Source organism: Anser anser, assembly GCF_964211835.1.
Source record: "Anser anser genome assembly, chromosome: 7".
Lineage (NCBI taxonomy): Eukaryota > Metazoa > Chordata > Aves > Anseriformes > Anatidae > Anser > Anser anser.
Window position 1 is genome coordinate 20,948,790 of NC_139727.1, and position 22,027 is coordinate 20,970,816.

The 22,027-nt window shown below is 42.6% G+C and overlaps 2 protein-coding genes and 1 long non-coding RNA gene across 7 annotated transcripts in view; 1 reads left to right on the forward strand and 2 right to left on the reverse strand.

Moving 5' to 3' along the window:
- Positions 1-2,224, reverse strand: part of LOC310902822 (transmembrane 9 superfamily member 3-like) — a 44,212-nt gene extending 41,988 nt beyond the window's left edge. The window contains 2 exon segments of the mRNA XM_083844935.1: positions 1,993-2,167; positions 2,169-2,224. Of these exon segments, the coding sequence (XP_083701061.1) occupies positions 1,993-2,167; positions 2,169-2,209 (216 nt within the window). The 5' untranslated portion in view covers positions 2,210-2,224.
- A 63-nt stretch (positions 2,225-2,287) lies between these two features.
- LOC310902833 lies at positions 2,288-5,884 on the forward strand. Of its 2 annotated transcripts, none has more exons than XR_014587030.1 (2): positions 2,288-2,412; positions 3,111-5,884. It is a non-coding gene; the product is annotated as an uncharacterized lncRNA (long non-coding RNA). The 2 variants fall into 2 exon arrangements; XR_014587031.1 differs by having other exon boundaries at positions 2,362-2,600.
- Positions 5,450-22,027, reverse strand: part of PIK3AP1 (phosphoinositide-3-kinase adaptor protein 1) — a 51,154-nt gene continuing 34,576 nt past the window's right edge. For all 4 annotated transcript variants that reach the window (XM_083844930.1, XM_083844933.1, XM_083844931.1 and 1 more), the window contains 9 exons: positions 15,326-15,421; positions 13,711-13,890; positions 12,816-12,878; positions 11,656-11,861; positions 10,007-10,079; positions 9,530-9,685; positions 7,807-7,877; positions 7,165-7,280; positions 5,450-6,070 (listed from right to left, as the gene is read on the reverse strand). In XM_083844930.1, coding sequence (XP_083701056.1) covers positions 6,016-6,070; positions 7,165-7,280; positions 7,807-7,877; positions 9,530-9,685; positions 10,007-10,079; positions 11,656-11,861; positions 12,816-12,878; positions 13,711-13,890; positions 15,326-15,421 — 1,016 coding nt within the window. In that variant the 3' untranslated portion in view covers positions 5,450-6,015. The remainder of the gene's footprint in view (positions 6,071-7,164; positions 7,281-7,806; positions 7,878-9,529; positions 9,686-10,006; positions 10,080-11,655; positions 11,862-12,815; positions 12,879-13,710; positions 13,891-15,325; positions 15,422-22,027) is intronic.

Genomic DNA, 22,027 nt, shown 5'->3' on the forward strand with positions numbered 1-22,027 from the left:
AGGCCGGTGTTAGGGAAAGGTTCTGCACCCAGAGGTGGTCGGGCACTGGGACAGGCTCCTCAAGGAAGTGGTTATGGCACCGAGCCAAGCAGTGTTTGGACAACGCTCTCAGATAGTTTGGTTTTGGGGTGGTGCTGTGTGGAGACAGGAGTTGGACTCTGTGATCCTTGTGGGTCCCTCCCAGCTCAGGATATTCTCTGACATGACACGCTCCGAAGCATGAATACAAGTTGAAGAATCAGCAGCCAAGTTTTCAGTTTCTGATAAATTGTTCTGTGATGGTCTGAAGTTAAGCTGATGTCTTTTGATAACCAAGATTTTAAATGCTGTGTTAAATTCCGATTTCCTCTTTACTTACTATGGATTTTAAGCAGTTAAGTCTGTATCATATAATTGTATTTACACCATTCTTTCTCTAAAGAAATGCATACATCACTTTTAAAGACAGATATATAAGATAAAGCATGCTTTTTCATAGTTTTAGTTATTGATCTAATATAGCTGTGCGCACCCCGTATCTCCAGAAACATCACTACTTATTTGTAAGCAGTAGTAGGACACTAAGTCCTAGAGCTTAATGTGGGGTCCTCTATTGCACAACCACCTTTTATAATATTTACTTCTACAGTCCTACAGTTATAAAATAAAGGACGCAGATAAAATATTAATAGCCAATTTGAGTATTATATACAGAAACACATTATAGCTGATATATTATTATAGGAGCAGTAAAAAAAACTAAAAATTAACCTGCTAACACGGAGCATCAAACACTTAAGGTAGTACTTCCAATTAAGCATGCTGCAGATAGGTAAGACACTGCACATCTGCAGGGAAAATTAAAAACTGTGTCAAGATACAATGAGACCTCGTGACCCCAACACAGCCAGGTGCTCGGGAGCGCAGAGCCGCACACTGCAGGATTAACAAGGAAGCAGCAGCCTGTAACACTGCGCACTGCGGGCAGGTGGACTGGATCTTTAAGTCAGTGAAAGTTACTCTTTCAAGTTACTAAGTCTGAATCAGCGCGCTACTATTTCCCCTCCACTTCCCAAAGAGCAAGCAGAGCCTCCAAAACATAACCAAGCACTTCAATTACACAAAGACACATCTTCCAAGCACAGTCATTTTCAAACCTGAAAATTCACGGACGTGCAGTATTCAAAGAACGCTTCCTTTAGTTTCTTAATCTAAAAACGCATGTGCTAATAAAACACCACTCTGTGCTTCGTTTATGCTATTTATACTTCCACCCCAATCTCCCGTAGAGTATTAAAGTTTCAAAATGACTACCCAACAAGACAGACTTCCAAAAAAAGATAACTGTCCTCTTCCATCAACTATTTCTGACCTCTCATGTGACGTTACTAAACTGGACATCATGCAAACAAGAACACTAAACTGAGAGACAGAGTTATAGTCTTGGAGATTTAAGTAATTTAGATGAAAAATTGACCGATTTTAAAAGGGAATTTGTAACGTCCATTATTAAATCGTTTAGGTAGTTATTCAGAGAGATAAAACTGTTAAAAGAATTCACTTTTGAAAAGACAGCTCTAAAAATTAAAAAAAAAAAGATGAATCTAATGATGGTTTTGTGAAGCACTTTTCTCCCTGTAAGACTACCAGTATTAAACGAGTTACGAGGAAATTCCCGAACTGAACAGCCTTTAAGATAAACGCAGTGCCCTGCCGAGAACTACCCGAGCAAACCCTGCCCCCAGAAGCCAGGTTCAGCCAGAACAGCCGCAGGGCCCTCAGCCCGCTTCAGGCACACCTGCTCCTTGGAAGCACCCAACGCTGCCTTAACTTTCACGTCGCTTAACGCGGCGCCAGCAAACCCCAACAACTTTCCTAAGACAGAGCCAACCCCGAACAATCCTCCGGCGGCAGAGCGGCACGGACCGGCGTCGCGCTGCCCCGCTCCGGGGAGGAGGCCGCACGGCCCCTGCCCTGCCCTGCCCTGCCCTGCCGCCCCCGCCCGCCCCTCACCGTGTGCTCGTGCTCGTCGGCGCGTGCGCGCGGCGGGCAGAGCAGCAGCAGCAGCGCGGCGGCCGCGCGGAGCAGCAGCAGCGGGCGCGGGAGCGGGCGCGGCCCGGCCGCCGCCATCTCGGGCCTCGGCGTCCCCGCCAGGAAGCAAGGCCCCGCCGCCCGGCCGGCCCCAGCGCCCCGCCGCCAACGCCACTTCCGCTCCGCCCGGCCACGTCATCCGGGCCGCTCGGCGGAAGGAGCGCGGCGCCGACGGGGGGCGGCGGGGGCCAAGCGAGGCGCGGAGGGGCGGGGCGGGGGGGGGGCGGGGCCGCCCTGCGCTGTCATGGCGGAGCTGCGCCCCGCGCGGCGCCCGGCGTGCCAAGCGCGCCTGACGGGGGCTGCGCCGTCTCGGCGCACTGATGGACAAGCGCTGCACCTCGCGTAAACACACGGGCGGCGCGGGGGGCGCTCCCCGGGCTTCGCGGGGTGACCCCAAAGCAATTCCCCTCTCATCCCTACCTCCGTAACCAGAGTGAAGCCTTCCCCCTGTGGTCCTGCACATCCAGCCTGTAGCTCAGCACGCTAAACTCACAGGCGCATTTGCAGTCCTGTGTTTCGCTAGAAGCAAGGTCCTCTTAGAAGAAATATTCCTCAAACCCTATTGAAAACCCTTGTTTACATTAAAAAATAAATAAATAGGAGAACCTAGGCTGCTTTGCTAACGCCATATGTTTCTCTCCAGTCATTGCATCTCAGCCCAAAACTGAGTAGGCCCCCCTTGGGAGGCAGAGAGGAGGCTTCAGCATCTCTGTTTATTCGCCACTTAAGCCTCTCGGTCAACAGCGGGGCCAGCCAGAGCCATCTGCTGCGAGGGACGCTGTGAAGAGCAAACACTCGTCCTGGGCCAGCCAGCTGCCACCTGAGCTCCGTCAATTGCTCGGTGCCCAGACAGGCGGAAAGGCCATATACTTTTTACCAGCAATTTTATTATCTGCTGGGTCCTTGAGCTCCAATCCTAGATGAAACACTCTTTGTTTCCTCTCCCCAAGCATATTCATGCATAATCAACGATTTGGTCACATGCAGTTTTCTTCTCCGGTCTCTTCTGAGCTTTAATTTCAGTGCATTTCTCACCCTAGGTGGTGGCGATACACGCCACACGCTCCTCCAGCACAACTAGAGTCTACAGCTACAAGGACTCTACACACAGAGCCGTAAGAGGGGAAAGCAATTAAATGAAATGAAACCAACTTGGAGACACATTTGGGCAGCTTAGAAGGTGCGTCTTTGCTGATCTGCGAAAGTCATGCCTATATCCCAATCACTTAAGTGCATTTTACAGTGAAGCCATTTGATTGCTGTTCCTTTTCTCCTTGACAGGGTGACAGTTCTGCTGTGACTGCCGGGCAGCGGTTTGCCTAACTAATCCAGGCAGACTTACAGACAGACAGTGAGAAAGGAATGCTCGAGACTACAGCTACATCTCGGATCTTTCCCCTTCCACAGTGCAAAAGGGATGTGAACAGAGCACTGTTTTAAGACTTCTCGGCCTCACTGATCCCAGCTCACCTCTCCTCCAAGCCAGAGCTTGCATTTGTTTTTGTAGCATTTGTTTTTGTATAATAGCCCAGGTCAGACTGAGGAAGGATCTAAGCTGCAACTGGGAGACGGACCAAAAGACTACTTATGAGACACATTTCAGCTATTTGGATGTAAGCTGTCTTGCTGCAGTACTAGAAATACAAATCCAGTTCACGGCCAAGTTAGCAGCATTATGCAAAGGCAAATGCTCAGATACAGTTCAGATAAATCCTTCTCAGAGAAGACATTCGTCTATCGCATGCAGGGGGTGCAGAATTAAAAGTCAGGCAGGGGAAGACAGCCCTGGACTGCTTCCGTCCAACAGCTCTGAAAGGAAATCTGTATGACATTCGTATTTTGCTCTTCACCTCCTGCCTTCTTGCAGTTTTCCCCGCATGCTACATTTCTGTCTTAAGTTGTGCCTGGCAAACGTGGAAGCAAAGTCCTGTCACATCGCAGTTCCCATCTCTGGAGCACAGCTGCAGCCAGAACTACTAAGATGGGGGACCTTTGAACAAAACCAGGGAGCTATGTGCAAACCAAGTACACACGACAGCTGAAGAAAATCAAACTGTTAACTTTCCTCCTTTAATTTATTTCTTATATCCCTGCTTCTTTCACTTATCTGTGGTACCATCTTCCTCATTTCAGCACCAAAACCTCCTTCCCTGCATCCAATTTGACTGAATAGTGCTAGGAATTGTGTTCTGTTTCTAGAAGGGCACAGGAAGGCAGCTCCCACCTCACCGTTCCCCTGGCTACGGTGACCAAAGAGCAAACTGTCAGTAAGAGCTTGAACTGTCAGTGAAGAAGGCACTGAGGTCCTGAAGAAAAAAAAAACAAATAAATCCTCTTCATCAACAGGCCTGCAGTACCCAGCCTGCATCCTCACAAAAGGAGAGGCTATGTGAACTGTACTTGGAACACAGCCTGTGGGTTTTAACATGTGGATGACATTTAGCTTACACTTATGCCCATGGGAGCTTCCACCTTCCCTCAGTGGTGCCTGAGTCATGGCTGGCCTCTGTCACTCTCCTGCAGCTCCCCGTGCTGGCTTCACCCCACTGCAAGAGAGCTATGGACCGCATGGAGCTACAACTTTCGTGCCTGCTCTGCTACAGAGCAAGAGAAGCTTACATGACCAGATGGAAACTATGCGTCTCTCAGGGGAAACTGCTTGAAAACCAAGTAGGCAACGTGGCTTAATGCTCTACCCTGAATGCTGTCTTGCAGAATTCCCATTTATGTCACTCATGGACAACCAGAGCCCCAGACTTGTCCCCCAAGGGTCAGGATATGCACAGAAGATTGCAAAGCCTTAAAAAAGCCTACTTTAATGATCCCAGTCTCTTTGGATGAGGAATCAAAATTAATTTCTGCTTTATGTGCTTTCTACACTTGGCACACAGAGCCCAACCAGGAAACTCTCCTTAAGTGTCCAAGTCCTCAGGCAGAAGAGACTGGACACAGCTGTTGCTGATTCACATTGCCAGAGCAGAGCAAGCAAAGCCCAGCCCCAGGCAGGATGCCTGCTTCCACACGAGTATTTGTGAGGTGTGCACATCTATAACTGGAGAGCAGCTATACTATTCCAGGACATGAAGTGAAAGGTCTTCATAATGCTACAATGAACGTGTGCAAGAGATACAGAACAAAGCAGTGCTGCCTCTTCCTTCCCCCTAATTTGAGAGGTCAGTCAGATGATTTCAAGGAACAATAACCCCCACCATGGTCTAAGTACAGCTGTTTTGACACAGCAAATCCCTTACCACCTGCCTTGGGAATTTTCATGGCAAATGTGTCACACGCTGCACCTTGTTAATGTCTGTCCTCTTCAGGGAGGGATAGGGAAAGACATTTTCAAGAGTGTATGAAAAACACATTCTTAAATAAAGATACTTCTCATCCTCCTATGGTTTAATGAATACTGGAAGGAGATTCTAAATTTTCTGGAATTTCACTGTGTCTCCACCCAAAACGTTACACCAAACAGCAATGCATTCATCTGTTCCTGCTGTAACGAGTGTTCTTCAAACAAAGTCTTTAAAATGATTGTCTTTACTTTTTGAAGCATGTTTTCCAGTAAAGCCCTTGCACGTTGTATCGAAGGCTTTGTTGACAATGCTTATCAGGATTTAGTTTCTAAAAGGACAAGCTCTTTCTTGATCAAAAGGAAACTCCATGTTGCTGCAGGGCTGCCAAGACACATAGCAGTGTTCTCTTTTCCAACCGTGACTTTTCCTTGAAGTCTCAAAGCATGAAAATTCTTCTAAATAAAAAGTTGTAGAAGGCCAAAAAGTCTCAATGAAAATCATGGGTAAAGTCACCAGAGCTTTAGAGCGGAAGAAAGGGAAGAAAACATTTGGCTCCCACTTATAAATAATTTAAGACAACCCCAAAAATATCTGTACAAATACACACATACAAACAGAAAAATCTCATATTCCACAGATGTTGAGAGATTCAGCGACCTCTTGGGGGCACAGGTGGAGGATAAAGGCCTTCAGAGCTTATAGGCCTATAAAAAGACAGAATACAGATACATTAAAAAAGTAACAAAGAACAGGGTTCTGGAACAAACTGCATGCAAGAACATCGTATCTAATAATGCTGTACAAACAAGAATCATACAAGAAGAAAAGCAGGCTATCAGTGACTCAGCAATAGAACTGATGCCAAGGTGCTAGAGCCCTGTTCCTGACCAAGTTACTTCTGCTCCTACTTTGCAATAATTCTACCATTACTTGGAGGAGATGGCATAATGCTTGTTTGGAATAAAACTTCGATATTATAGTAGCTTTTTTTCCCCTGAAGACTAGACAAAGAGCAATAGGAAAAGAGCAAAAGGTTCAAAATAAAAATATGTTTACTCAAACTAAATATAAATTCCAGCTGTATTCTTGAGAAAAACCAAGCCGAAACACAGAACTTACTGTTTCCACACATCATTAATCACTATTTTAACAGTTGAAGCATTTTATTAACATCTACTCTTATATAATCTTCTTGCTTCTGGACTTCATAGACTTGCAGTGGTTGGGCTAAAGGAATGTTTTCAAGTTACTTAAATTTGCGGTGGCCTGACCAAATCAATGCAACACTCCCACCCCTTCCCCAACACTTCTATCAAACCGGTGCGGTTCTTTGAGGCCAATCGTACAGTATGCTTTGGAGAGCTCTGAAATTTAGAAAAATAACAAACCTCCTAAGGAATGGCAAAAGGGAATTCCCCCTGGACCACGTTTAGTATATTGTGAGAGGATCTTCTCAAGAGGATCAGGGACTCAACCTCTGGCACACACAGGATACTACTTGAGATGGGTCAGCCTTACTATGGCACGCGTTGTGTGTGCCTCAGCAGTGTTGCCCACTACTGCGGGTGTGAGAGCCACAGCAGTCGCGCTGCAATAGGCAGGTTACCAACAGGAAACCAATTTCACCAGGTATTACACACAAGAAGGAAGGACCTTACTATTACTTAGCACTGTTTGCTTACACTTAATAGTCTGTCAGACCTTGTTGAGGAGACATTTGCTTCCTGCCTTAATTTCTACCCAGTGCTTCCATACTGATCCTCTGAAAGCTTATGTTTGAGCTGCATTTTAGCTTTACCTGCTTGCACCTCGAGGAGGCACTCTAGGAGGCCTTTCAGGCAGTGGGAGAGGCAGCCGCTCTGCTTGGTGGGCAACAGGGCTGCGGCTTCTACTTGCTTCTGTGACTTCATTGTCCTAAAAAAAATAAATAATAAAAATTTTAAAAAGTACAACAGGATCCAAGTGATTCTGAAACACACTTCTTTGACCATAAAGCACACATTTTCCTCAGTGTCCAAGTTGGCACGTAGCTTCTGGACTGGATTATTTAGTATATGCAGATATGGGAACAATGCAATGGAGAATAAAGACACGTTATTAGTAACATGTCTGTGTGCTGTACTTTGTGAAGTAAGATAAACTAGGCCTGGCTACAGCTTGTGAGTCACCTTTGGTAGCAAAATTTCGAAGTGCTTGGCACTAATGACATAGAGTGCAGTTCAGAAACATCTGAACTATGAGGACAGAAGCAGCAGAAGAGGACTTTTAGAATAGGTTATAGACCACCAGCAGAATTTGGTTTTTGTTAGCCTCACAACAGAAGTGGCTACATTTAGCCATTTCTCCAAATGCACTGGCATTCCTGAGCTTTTTCTTCTGTATAAAGACAAAACCATGTACTTAAGATCAGCAGGTGTATATAGCTGAGGTGAAAGCTTACCTCACTGTCCCCTTCCATCCCACTGCTGACACTCAGTATGCTCCGAGTGCTGGAGCGGTTACTTGCACTACCTAGGGTTAGTAAGTGAGAGAAAAAAAGTTTATTAAATCCTGGTGATCTTACTGCAAATCACTAACTCAACTCTTTATAACCTCATGCATATCTCTTGCACACATTATTTAATGCTCGTTTAGATTAAACAGTTTCCACTGATATTTTTCACATGTTCAGGATCCAAATAACTGCATTTCATACAACACAGCTTTGCTTTCTTTCTAGCAGATTTCTCCCCTGCTTAAGTCCAGGCTTCTGGTAAATACTCAACCATAATCTAACTGAAAGGGTCCAGTGCCAATATCAGGTTGCAAGTCAGGTAAATATTTTCACAAGTGTTACACACTCAACTCATATATATTTAAATTATCAGTCCCCATGTCCCTTAACTTCATGGAGGTGGATGGCTAAGGGCACTGTCACACATGGATTTCTGGAATAACTGACTTCTTTGAGAGGCTCTTTCCCAATAGCTGTTCACCACCTCCTCTCTAAGGATGTCTACTTACCACAGGAATATTTGTTAGTCTATTTCAGAGCTAAAACTGACAAGTTTGATCAAACTACCTTCAGCAAGCATTTATGCCAACCCATTTAACTTGCATAGACTCAAAGCAGGGAATATTTTTGCAGTCAGTCATGCTACCTCTGAAGGGGACAGCAACTCGCAAATATATCTAACACTGCTATGGCTGGTTTCAGTCATAAATACGTAATGTTCTATAGGGTTTTACAATACTGAGACATCAATGTTCAGAAACCTACTCATTAAAATCAAGGCTAGAGAGGGTTTCTCATAATATACAGTCCTTCCTCATCCTTGCTGAGGTAACTGTCATTATCAGCTGGTCCAAACAGCATTTAGTGCACTAAATACTGTGTTAGAGTCTGTTCTCACAATCATACCACGGAAAACAGAGCCAAGCTGCACACTGAACTCTGCAGGGTCTTTAACAATTCTCACACAACCGCTTTTATGCGAGGCTCAGCTGCCTCTGGCACCTACTTCAGATGTGTGCCAGCTATATCTTGCCAAGAGCCATAAAGGTGAGTAACCTCACTGGGACTCAGTGTTCCGTTCAGAGGACCAAAATGATCTTAATGATTTCTGTGAAAATTGCTCAGTCTGAAGACACAATGAGAATGCAAGGATTTAATTTGCACAGATTAAACTTAATAAAAAACAAATAATAAAAACGTCCAGAGCATCCAACTCACTCAAGAGTTCAGGTCCCAAAGCAACCAATGAAAAATGCAGTCCTTTATCTACAACAATTGAGGAAATGACACGTAGAGACACGCAGGTTCCCAGCCTGCAATATGGCTACGCCCTTCAGGCCAGAATAGCACACTGCCTGCTGGGAGTCACAGCAAGGGATCATACTTTTTTTCTATGAAAGCAGCTGCCATCTACTTTTAATAACAGGAGATGGGGGATACACTTTCCTTGGGAAGACTCAAGGGAACCTTTTGCCCAGCTTTCACGTTTTCCTCCCGTAGAAATGCAGACAAGTGTCTGCATCCAAACATCCAAACCCCTTGATGAAACTGGAGCTGCTTTTACAGCTTTGAGAATAGTTGGCGTGCAGGGTTCAGGGTGGCGGCGTCAGCACTGGGATTCAGCAACAAAAGTCCTGACCCTGAGGGGTGACAATCAAGGTTTGCTTACTTGTTGTGCTGGATGTGCTTTCTGTTTTCCAGTCTCCTCGCTTTATCTCCTTTTTTGGTGGGAAAACATTTTTCCTAGGGGTGTATTCGTATATACCACATTCTGGTTTCCCCAGAGTGTTATGAGAATGTCGAATGGGTACTGTAATTTCCAAATCTGGAAGGGAAAATGAGAATGAACAGCTCAAAATGATCTACGTGAGTCTAACCTCTGTGAGACAGCTTCACATCCCAAAACACACTCAGTTGTATAAGGATGATCATAACTGTACATATACAAATCCAGATTCACTCCACAGATGTGGACTCAGTCTGGGAAACCGAATAAAGCAGCTTCTTAATGTTTTACTCAACAGGCACACAAATGTGAGTATTAACATATCACATAATTACAATACAGAGACATTTCTGCCTTAAGAACCTATTAATATTGGTCGCTGCTTCACTACCAGAGAATGTCAGAATCAGAGGCTGTTACCTGTACTTTTGCCTGATTTTTGCTTCTCCATTTGCCTCCTGGTTATGCTGTCTCGTAGCCGTTTCAGATTTTCCTAAAAATATCACAAGACATTCTTTTCAGACTTTGGATAAAGGAGGATGAACAGCTTTCTGACAATACCAGTAACATATATCAGCTAACTTTGCAACCAAGCTGCAACAAAGGCTGCTAGACCAGGCTGAAGTCCAAACCATGTGAAACCATCTATTCCCTTCAGAAATCCGTATGTGCCTTTCACAAGGCAAGTTTTTTCAGATGTTTATTGTGTATGTTCAGGTCAAGTTCACAGAATCACTGGTAGTTGCAGATAAGCAGCATATTTGGTTTAGAACTCCCTCTATTTTCTGTCTCCACTGTTACACTGGCACAGAAACAGGACACATGTTCAAGTAACTGCAGTCCTTTCTGTACTAATGAACAGGTAATAATGACTGTGGGACAGAGGAGGCTGCTGCACATCAGAGCATGACAGACAATGAGAGAACTGAGGATGCTCCCATTGAAGCAACAGCGGACTCCTGAAAATGTAACTGGAAACAAAGTGTGGTAGCATACTGCATCTTACAGTAAGGAAAGGTGGGGAGGTGGAGGGGAAGGGAGACAGCTTGTAAAACGTAAAAATGAAGAAGTCCTTGAATAGGTGGAGAAGCAGAAGGTACAATAGCTGTACCACAAGGCAGGATCTGTAGCAGACCTTGAAAGCTGCTCATGGGATAGGGCTCGGAGCATACAACTTCCTCTCTGCTACAGAGATGTACCAGAGCCTTCCTTATTGAAGAAGGGATTTCCCATGACTGTTTCTGTTTAGAGAGGACCCTTCCAGGTGAAAAGGATTAAAGTCTTGGCTTTGTCCTGACAGCTATGAGAACAGTATCACACACTGGAGACCAGCACCTCGAGCGCTGGGGCAGACTTTGCCACAGCATGAACAAAAGGCTCCAAAAGAAGCAGGCAGTGTTTTTGAAGAGGGAGCTCCAAACTAATGTGAGAATGGAAACTTTAAAATGTGACTGATAGTTCCCAGTCATTATGCTGCTGCTGCCAACGCAATGATGTCCTCATTCAGCTGAGCACCCAAACAGTGCACTTTCACCAATGACTTTTACTTTGCCCAGCTGCAAAGAACAGGCAGTCCTGGAAGGTTTAGGAATGAAAGCAATCAAACATTCTGCCTTTTAAAGAACCTGAAGAAGCATCAGACTATTTACAAGACAGGAGTTTAATAGCAATACATCATCTGGGGCACACAGTCTTCACTGAACTGAAATAGATGCAAAATGACAACCCGGATGTTCATTCACAGAAGTCCCTGCCACCAGGTAGGTGCCAGGTGAAAAGAAAGGTAATTTAGCCAACTTGATTTGGGCCTAATTGCTAGTATACAGATCTGCATGTTAGAAAGACTAAAAATATTACTGCAAGATAAACAGACCTGTAAAACAGCTATCTGCTTGCTGCTGCATAGGAACAGAGCTTCCTATGTCAGGAGAGAATTCTACTGGCCGCGGGACTGTGTTAGGATTTTTCCTGCTCCAACCAGAAAAGAAAGCTGCTCCCACCAAACTGAACTGCTTCGGATACATACGTAAGGAGTGTTGTATTTCTTAAACAGTGGAATAAGTCTGTACCTGTTGGAATCGAAATGATTCTGATCTCTTCTTCTGGTTCAGTTGCCACTCCTTAAAGTGAAGTACAGCTTCATCAACATTGAGTATGCCCATTTTCACTTGTTCCTGTAACGTAATCAGCTGCCGTTGACCTGGGGTTTTCATTCCAGCAAATGGATCGTATATACTTGACTGAGACAGGTCCCTTACAGGCCTGACTATTGTCTCTGAAAAGAGAACAGCAAAAATATCACTGAACTTGTGGCATCTGCCCTTTTCACTGAATACAAAGCAATTCAAGCAGCCTTGATATAGCAGAGATGCCAAAATGTTAATATTAGAGACTGAATGTTTCCCTAATTAGAAGAGTATTTTGTCCATATGCCATCCTGCTGTTTGTCAGGACTAAGAAATCTGAGAGGTAGCATTGTGTGCAAATACATCCTAGCGATAATCTCTGTTCTTAAAAACATAATTTAAGTGAACGGTACCAAAGGTCCTCCTCAAAGTACTCTGCTTCCTCACCTCAAAAGTCTCTCTTCTGCACCCTCTGCAATCCATAAAACAGTACTTCACCTTTGCAATTAGAAAGCCAGACTTCCTAGATAGCATGTAGCATAATTCCAGAAACAGTTGAAAACTCATCCTACTGATGCTGGCTCTTTGCAACTTATTTACAACATAAGGAGTACCCAACTCAGGAGATAAAAGCACAGGTGCGATTCCTAGCACTCTGATAATGCACAGGGTAAGAAACTAAAAGATAAGGCCACAGTTTTGAAAGTGCAGAGATCCATGGGAAGCAGTTCAATACAGGTTAAATCTCAGGAAATAATGATCAACAGGCAGTGACTCTATTCAGAAGAGGAACATCAACTTCACGAGGCAGTGTGGATCAAAACATAAAAAAGGGACTTCAATGATCATTAAAATCCTGACTGAGGATAAACTCTGAGACAGCAGATATGTATCGTATGAGATAAAAGAGTACCCATCACACTCTGCAGATATAAAAAGTTTCCAATGTCACATAAGGTCAGGTCATTCATATGCGACTATTATCCCCAGAGTCTTACAAAACAGCCTATTCTGTCACATACACATCTCACATAAAGCTACCTCAGATTTGGATTATTTGAAAGATTTTCAGGATAAATTTTCAGGATAAACCTCCAACTTACCTTTCTTCACCTTTCCTCTAGAGACATAGAGATTCTCAGGTCTTTGAGCTTTCTGTGCAAAAACTGGAAAACAAACACTCTTTAGACACTGAGCACATCTCAGGAAGACAAATAGCGTGAATGAATATGGGGAACATATTATCATATTCAATTCTGCACCACATTACAGCTTCTGTTAAGACCTATTGGACCCCATTAAGTCCATAGGAGAACAGGATAATGAGCTGAACAGTAAAACTCCCTTTCTGTTGTCCTCAAAGAATATAGCTCAGCCATCTCTAAGAGAAATCTGGAAATACTTTCCCATAGTAAAGTAATTGGAGGAAGGGGGAGTCACTGAAATTACTTTCCCATACTTGACTGGAGTTCTTGTTAGCGAGATTGTGAAATATGACCAAATTTTCACAAAGTGCCTAGGAAACTAAGAGGCAGTTCTCTTTAAATCCAATTAAACCCTATCTCAGAATGAGGTATTGTCCTACACAAATGCTCCAAATCAGTAATATCGTTACAGAGCAGCAATTTCTCAATTTATTAGCTTGATCATGTCCTTACAATATCAGAATCTTTCCTATTTAGTCAGATTTGTTTATAGTGGCTGGGGGCAATCTGTTATCTTATTGCTTTCATTATGAACTATCACAGGCCAAGACCTAAGGATAAAAAATACAGCATAAACATTTTCAGCATAAACAGAAAATGAAAAGCAGACCTGAAACTAGATCACAAAGGTAACCCAGCTTTTATGGGCTCAGAAAGACTCCAGAGCCAAATAATCAAAGGGTCATGGAAGCCACAAGTAGACTTTCTTGGTGTTTATTTGGCAACTGAAGCCTACTTCAGGGCCATTCTACAGTTGACTGTTCTACAGTTCAGGTCATGGTACCCAACTCACTTTTGGAGATGTACAGCTCATTATCTGGCTGTGGAGAGCTGGATTCTGGTCTTGGAACAGGAACTGGAGGTCTGCTGGCCATTTCCTGAGGAAAAGTATCTTGTTCCACTGAATAATAAAGGTCTTCACCACACCGCTGGTAAACTCCTTCCTCTGAATCTGGCACATCCATGCTACCACCTAAAACAGAATGGACTTTGTAAGCAAAACACCTGGCCACTTCACTGAACACCAGATCCCTCCAGATGTACCATGTACCACATTCTTACCAAGCTGACCATTTCTTAGGCAAACATACCCAGTTTTGCAGTGAGTTAACATGCCAAAGGTCTTCAAAACAGGACTTGATAAAGTCATTAATATCTCGTAGCATTTAACTGTTTGATACTAAGCCACTTTACTACTAAGCCAGTTTAAATAAAAAAAAAAGGCAAAAAAACAGTAGAAAGTCTCGTAAGTGTTTTTAAGCACTAACACCAGTAGCTTTCTAAGCTCCAGTTAACTAACATGTCACAGTAGTTAACAAATCAAATAGAGCACTGGCTTCCAAAAGCTACCTGGGTCATCTACAGAGTACAACAGGGACTTCTTTTGTTTGAAACAAGCAATTACTATCAGCTGACAGTATATTTGATCTCAGAACAATGTCTCAGAAGGAGCTGGATGCATGTATTTGCACTTAACAAGTCCCAGCTACCATTATACCACCTCATCATCTCCATTCTATTCTCACTTCTAAATTCACTGCAAATTCATCAAGTGCTGCCATACCCAATTTAACTGTTAGTTTTCCCTCTATTTGTATGTTGGCAAATTACTGACTCAAGATCATAGAAAGAACTAAGAGCCCCTGGACTAACTGCCTCCTCTGTTATCAAGTCAGAAGTAAATAACCTAGCCATTGGACTTAGTGTCCTTCAGTAGTTGATGCTGGTACACCTAACTGAGTCAATGCAAAGGAACTGACAGAGCACCAGTGTTGGCACAGGAAACAGAACAAAATGTTAAAGGACAGACTTAATCTTGCTCTGAGTCCAGCTGGGTCACCCATGAGAAGTGAGTCTGGATCCTATGGAACCTGGTGAGTCAGGAAAAGGCTTGGATGACCCAATCATGCACAGTGGGAGTAGCCCAAAGCAGGTCTGGGAGCCAGAAGTTCTTTTCCTCTTTCCAGGCTGCTGTATTCAAGTAGATGGACTTGTGAATAAAGCATCTGCATTAAAATTCATCTCTAGCTTGTGCTGCTCTACTTTATACTTTGCCCTTGTTTATGAGGGGAACCTGCACCAGCATCAGGACACCAGAACTAATTCCCTTCACAAAGATAGGTACCAAAGACAGCCATTCCTGAATAGATATCAACCATGTTTGCACCCATAGGTAAGCAGACACTGGAACAAGAAGTCACTCTTATTTCTTGTTAAGAAATTCACCGCATTTCTGAAGTCACCTCACAAGCTTCACAGGCTGCTTTTACTGTTGTGTCTCATTTGTACCCACTAAAGCAAGGCTGTCCGTATCATATGGTGACGATTAGCTCCTATGCTTTTAACAGATCAAGGAGAAACCTCAAGTTCAACTGTGCTATTCCCCTCCCTTTCCAAATAGGTCTCACCTTCTAAAAACTTGCGGAGCATCGAGTCTTTTGTATTTAGAGAAATTTCATCTCTGGCAGTTGCAGTGTCTGGCTTGGACTGAAGCATCTCTACATCTGAAAAAAAATCAGAAAGGTGAACTTATTGATTATGCCCTTAAACATGTGGAACAATATCATATAACATATTTCTGACTGCATTTTCATTTTATGGTGAAAATCAAAGACTAAACCAGACAACTGAAAAGACAGTTGCCTCAAAAAAGGCTGATAAATTGCTATGTTCAGTTCACCCTGCACAAATCTTTGCCAGCTGCCTGACACTTATGCTTGAGGAAGACAGATGTGACTAACATTACTTGGTGAGAACTTCTGACAAGGCTCCAAGCAGACACTCCTGGGAGGCCAAAATTGATGCAAACTTCATGACTTTCCAAAACCAGACATTATAGACCATCTGTCCATAACACACAAGATACCTTTTGTTTGGTTACTCAGTAAATTAAGTCAAAACAGCTGATGAGTTAACCAGCTGGACTGGAAGGTGTTTCGAGGGTCAAGTGATAACTTAGTACTGAGAAAGTAGTGACAGCAAACAAGATACTTTGTGAGGTCCTCATTTTGCAATGAAGGATTCTGATTTATTTATTTCAAAAAAAAATGATCAACCTAACTGCAACTCTAAACCTAATCCTGAAACCCCATGATGATAAAAAGTTAGGTACACATGCTCCTAATGATATTAAAAACAAGACTGATATAAAAGAATTGTTGAGGCATATTGCAAAATATCTATTACCATATAAATTGGACGGTTTGGATTAACTGAGAATAGAAAATAGCATTTTGGATTACATGATAATTCCTGTAAAGCTGAGGAGATCTAAGTAAATGCTAACAATACACTACCAAGATTTTGCTTTGCTAGTATGTTTTGGTTTTCATTTTTTTGTTTGGTTGTGGGTTTCTTGTTTTTGCTTGGTTGTGGTTTTTTTGATTGTTTGGTTTTCCGACTAAAGAACCATTGTCGAAAGACCCTGTTGTGGCTGCATGAACGCGCCCAACCTAGCTTTAACCTCTCAGGTATACCTTCTGTACAGTCACAGCAATACTGCATGCTGTGTGGATTAACCACATCAGCAGTTTCTCAGAGCTCTTCAGTTCATGCCAAATTTCATGCTGCTGAAGTTAATCTGCTCACCACCAACCTAATTTAAAGTTCACTTAATATCGCTACACTACACAAGCCCAGATTTGGCCTTTGAACATGGTAAAGAATCAGCATTACAAACCTGTATTTTTCCTGTAATTTTTCTACCTTGCAGCCAAACATGATTGTTATTTTTAACATAGCTTTTAGAAACAAACCTGGAGCAAATATAGGCCCTGAACAAAGCCAATACTTGATGGATTTGGGGGCAGAACAGAATCTGACAGATGTGCAAAGTTCCTTTGATTCTCTATGGAATGAGCAGTATCCTCCCAGTTTTGGCTGTGCTCAACATAATTACTAAACCAACAGAGCAACAGGATACTGCAGGTTTTGTTTTCTGTTACTGTATTGAACACAGTTAAATTTATGAACCAGTTAGTTTCACTTAATAGATATGATTGCCACCTTTATACTCTCTGGCACATGGGGCTGTCTTGCATACAGATAAGCTCTAACATCTCACTTGTGTACCAAAAATGAAAAGAAATTCTGAACTTCTCCAATGACACCTTCTGTTCCACTTGCTGCAAAACCAGGACAGTGGGACAGAAGCGATAAGAAAGCACGCACAAAACCTGGGTATCACAGCCAGGAAAGATCCCCAGATCTTCCTGAGGCTATTGGGTAACGCTGTTCTGAAGGGCTAGTGGGAAGAGAGGAAAGTTGAGAGTTCCTAGATGTCAGTCTTCAGAATTTAGTAACTAAAATATATTTTTTCAAAGAGACTTTTAGTTTCCCTTTGCTGGGTTTAAGACTTCAGAAGGGATCTCAACCAATGTGCAGCAAGACATACAGAAGACATGTTATGGCCTACTGACCCTTCACTAGAGCTAAAATAGGTGTATATGGGCACCCTTTAGAAAGCAATCATATCCTTTCCCCTTTTAAACGTTTGTAAGCAATAGAAATTAAGTATTCCGGCACATGAAGAAAATTTACTCTTTACAGAGACCAGTCCTTTATTAACTAAGACAAAGAATTCAATGTGTTGGTATAAATCACACCCCAGATGTTTTTAAGAAGTTATATTTTGCTGTACAATTCCCACAGTTTGTTCAAGGAAAATGAGGCTGCTGTTTCTTGCATTAAGTGAGGAAAAAATGAAAGTCAATGAGGACAGTGTTAAAAACCTGGCCTCAAGAGAATAAAAATATTCGTGTTAGCGTTGGGGAAAACCAAATGGATGTTTTAATGTTTCTTAGGTGATGGGTCATAAAATATAGATAAGCGTTATCAAATGTATTTACATTATCAAATTTATCTATGTATACTGAGATATTTGTTATAGGGAGTATACCGAACAGTCAAACGAATCCTTGAAAGGGACCCCTGAGAGAGAACAGGTACAACCTGACCTTTGATAAGAACCTGAAAATGCTGAAGCAAGTTGAACCAGAACCAAGGAGGGGAGAGAGCATGCGTCGAGTGGAAAAGGTGAAAAGTTTAACAGAGAGGAAGGCTCCTTACTTCATCTGGACGACCACCTGGACGGCACCACGCATGTGCAAATGAGAGGAGAGCTAATTAGAATGGAATGCGAGGCTGATGTTGCAACCTGTAATGAATATGTATACCTTACGTAATGTTGAATGTATAAATAACAATCGGGATGTAACGGGACTTGAAGCCAGATTTAGGCACCTGCCCCGCCTTCCAGCGCTGAATAAAGCACCTTCATATAATCACTTGGTGGTTATGTGGTTGCTACGCTAACACTGGGGGAAGGAGTAGAATAAGGGCATCACAACTACTATGTACTATTTAGGTTTTGAAGATCTGCAAATTATGGGACAATAGGTTTTATTCAGCTGAAACTCTCAAGGATAAAGGATGAAAATCACACTCTCTAGATCTGAATGTCCACACAGTTCATAGCTATGGAAACAGCGCTAGGAGTCAGGACTTGTTTCCACCAGCCCTTTGCCACTGCCAGCGACTGACCTTGGATAGAGGAAATACAACCTGTTTCCCCAGATAAAATGTCAAAACAAACTTCAGCCTTACAGTTGGAAAGTCAGCTTGGAAGGTAAGGCAGTACATGAGAGATACTAGAGAAGGTTATAAGGGGCGGTAACACTCCATACTCTAGAGGATTCCTTTTGTTCAAACTAATCAGGTACTTCAAGCACTTCTGAACACACACAGAAATCTGGCAGTTTAATTTTCACATAAATCAAACAGGTTTTCAGCATTTTCAAGAGTCCTTGCTCCCAGAGCCTTGCCCCTATGCTGAGCTCTAGCATACTCAAAAATACTGTTTTGTAAAATTCAGCAGGTGCTGGTGAGGGGAAAGCAGAAAAAGCGAAGCTCTTCATCTGATGCTGTAGTTCTACCAGATCAATACGATGGAGATAACTTCCCATTCTTGCTATTCAACTGCTGTTTGTTACAGTGTGTGAGTGACCCACCTAAATATTTACTTGCAACCCGCACCAACCTAGAACAAATTCCACTCGTACTCAAGAAAATCATGTTTGACATTACAGGTATTTGAAAAGGTAATAAAAGGGAAGTGCTCTTCTGAAGCAGGAATGATTACAGTTGATAATAAGAAATTAAATAAGACAATTCAATCTCACTTAAAAAAAAAGCAAACAAGGTAATAGCAAAACTAGTAAGTTTCCAGTGATTTAGTTAGGAGTACTTTATGATCTGCACTGCTCAGGGCATTAAGACCTATCTGGTAAAGAATACTCCTCTCCAGCAGAAGGGAAGGCAGTATATTACTATAGATGAAGAAAATCTTTTCCATTTTTTTTAAACCCATTATTTATCTCAAAGCTAACAGGGACAATTAGCAACTCAAAACAGCTGCGTGCAACCCTCATACAGCACCACTTTAAGCAAAGTTAGTCCTTGTACAGCTTCTTCACTCTGTGTTTCCCCAGGATCAAAAGCAGATAGGAAAATAAATGCATTAAACAAAGTGGGATGAAGAATACAAGAACTGGCAGAACATTCCAGCATCTAAATATTTGCTACTACTTTTAACTCATTACAATGGCTCCAGTCCTGCACTACCTTGTTTTCAAATCAGTTTCTGCTAGGCTAAATGACTCAGTGGTACCAACCTTCCTTTGATCAGTCTCCAAAAAACTGGTGGAAGCACATTCTGATCACAATAAATGGGCATGCTGCCACAGTATGTCTACATTTAAAAAAAGCCCAGGTATTGTCCTCTAGACCACAACTGTAAGCACTTACACAAGGGCTATTCTGACCTGCAGAAAGTACCTCAGTAAGAGTTGTTTACTATTTCCTAGGAAGCTTTTGTCCTCAGAAAACAGTACAAAAGATTGAAGTTTTTATTTGTGATGTCAGTCCTAAGCCAGCCAGCCCTCCCACTAATTTCAGTGGGAGTTTATTTACAATACCAGCACAGAGGTAATGTTGAAACTCCTTCAGTTTGAGAGAACAAGACCAACTGTGGAACATGGCGCCAGTTTAACCTTTACCTATTATGACACAGGCACCTGTTATGGCATTTTAAGCACCGTTCAGACAAGCTGTAAATATTCATCAGGCAAAGACTAAGAGACTACATAAGAAATACAGATATTTTCTGTAAAAGAGTCCTGAGTGGAAGGTGACAAAGTGTGCACAGGAGCAATAAATTGGGAGATCTTCAGAAAAAGCAGGGAACACTCATTGCCCTTGCTAAGGTGTTACAAATAAGCCATATAGCACATCTATCCAACATTTTAAAACAGACTTATCCAGCCATGCTTTCTAGTACAGAAATCATAAATATCTATCTTCAGAGTCAAGCCTGGGTTTTTACCTCTCCAGTCCTACTAGCCCTGCAGAGCCCGCAGCACGTGCATACACCAGAAAAAGTTTCTGGTGTTGACCCTAAAGACCTCTACCACACTACTGATATAGCTTCAGCTGCAGAAGGGTCCCCAAAAGGGCAGTGGCCTGCTGGGCTTTCACTGCTAAGGAAGCCTAAGAAGAGCAGCCTGACTTAGGCTTTGAATGCACAACTTTCCCATCCCTAGGCAGCCAATTCATTAGCTCTCCATTTCCATGCCTGTGAGATAGCAGGCTGTTTTCTGTATTCCATCAGCAGCCAAGTTCCTTCCGAAGATCTGCCAGAGTAAGTCGGAGCAGGAAAACGTGTATAGTTAAACCATTAAACTTAGTGTAGTTTGACAGAAACAGGCAAGAATGCACATACATAAGCAATTCAGGTGGCACACAGGTGGTGATCTTCAGCTGGGAAGAAGCAAGTGTCATAAAACAATTAGCTCTCCCACCAACAGTCTACAGAATTAGCAAATAGTTTTCTTAACAGCAAGCAATTCTGATCTAAATCTGAACCAATATGAGGATATTTCAGAGAGGCGTTTCAGAGTCCAGTTGAAAAAGTGGTAAAGTACAGACAGTTTGACTTGCATTCATGGAAGAGAGGAATATCCCCCTTCATAGAGTCTGGGATTTCTAAATGTTTGAGGAGTGGAAGACAACAGGTTGGTCTCAGTGGTTTTAAACATGTTTTTCCCCCTCTCCAGAATTAGTCTATCAACCCCATTCAGAGATGCACTGACTGCAGGCAGAGCTTCTGAATACCTAGAAACTCGCAACCCCCTTACTGTGGACAACAGCGGCTTTGTTCCATAGGAGTACAACTGCCCTTACTGCTTATTCCCCACCTGAAGGCACAATAATCCTGGTTTTGACAGCAACACAACTAACCCCACAGTAGCCGAACAAAATTTAGCAGAGAAGTATATATGATTTCAGGCAGAGAACTGAGACTTTTCTGGACTCCACAACCAATAAAAGTGTGTTTTATAGCATTGTTTAATCTAAAAGAGAAGAAAAACAACCCAGGACAGATATAGTCTATAAACAAAAGTGTTTCAGCAGGAAAAGCTTTTCTCCCAAGGCAATATACTTAAAGCTGCAGAAACATTGGAAGTCCTTATGTGGGTACTTAAACTATAATAAGCTACACTTTCTGCTTATCATGGGAACCATAAAATGTACCAGCAGGATGAAGCAAGACTAAGAAGGAAGATAAGAACAGCAAATTTACAATTGCTTAACGTAAGTACTTAACTTTATATTTGCAATCAGTCTCACTGAACGTTAAAAAAAAAGTGAAAAAGTTAAACAGCTGCATATTTACCAGAATTAGCTCTACGTTTTCATCAGTAAACAAGGTGGATTAGAATCATGACTTTTCAATTTCTATCGTTTTGGAACACATTTCTAGATGTTCACTTTCTTTTGTTCCTAAGCTGCTGAGGTAGAAACTCAACTCATGTTTGAAATCTTTCAGTGTTTCACAGTTGTAAGTAAAATTACATCTTGCACTTTGTGGTCTTCCACTAAGTCAGTGTCTCTACATCCCTGGATCTCAGGAGGGAGAAATGGGAAACAAAAGAAACTTTCTCTTCCAAATGCTACATCAGTTGCTCAGGATTCAGAGAATCCTCAAAACACTGAGGAAATGGCTCTTGACCATGTACCCTGGCAATCACAGAAATCCTTAGGGCAATTTTATC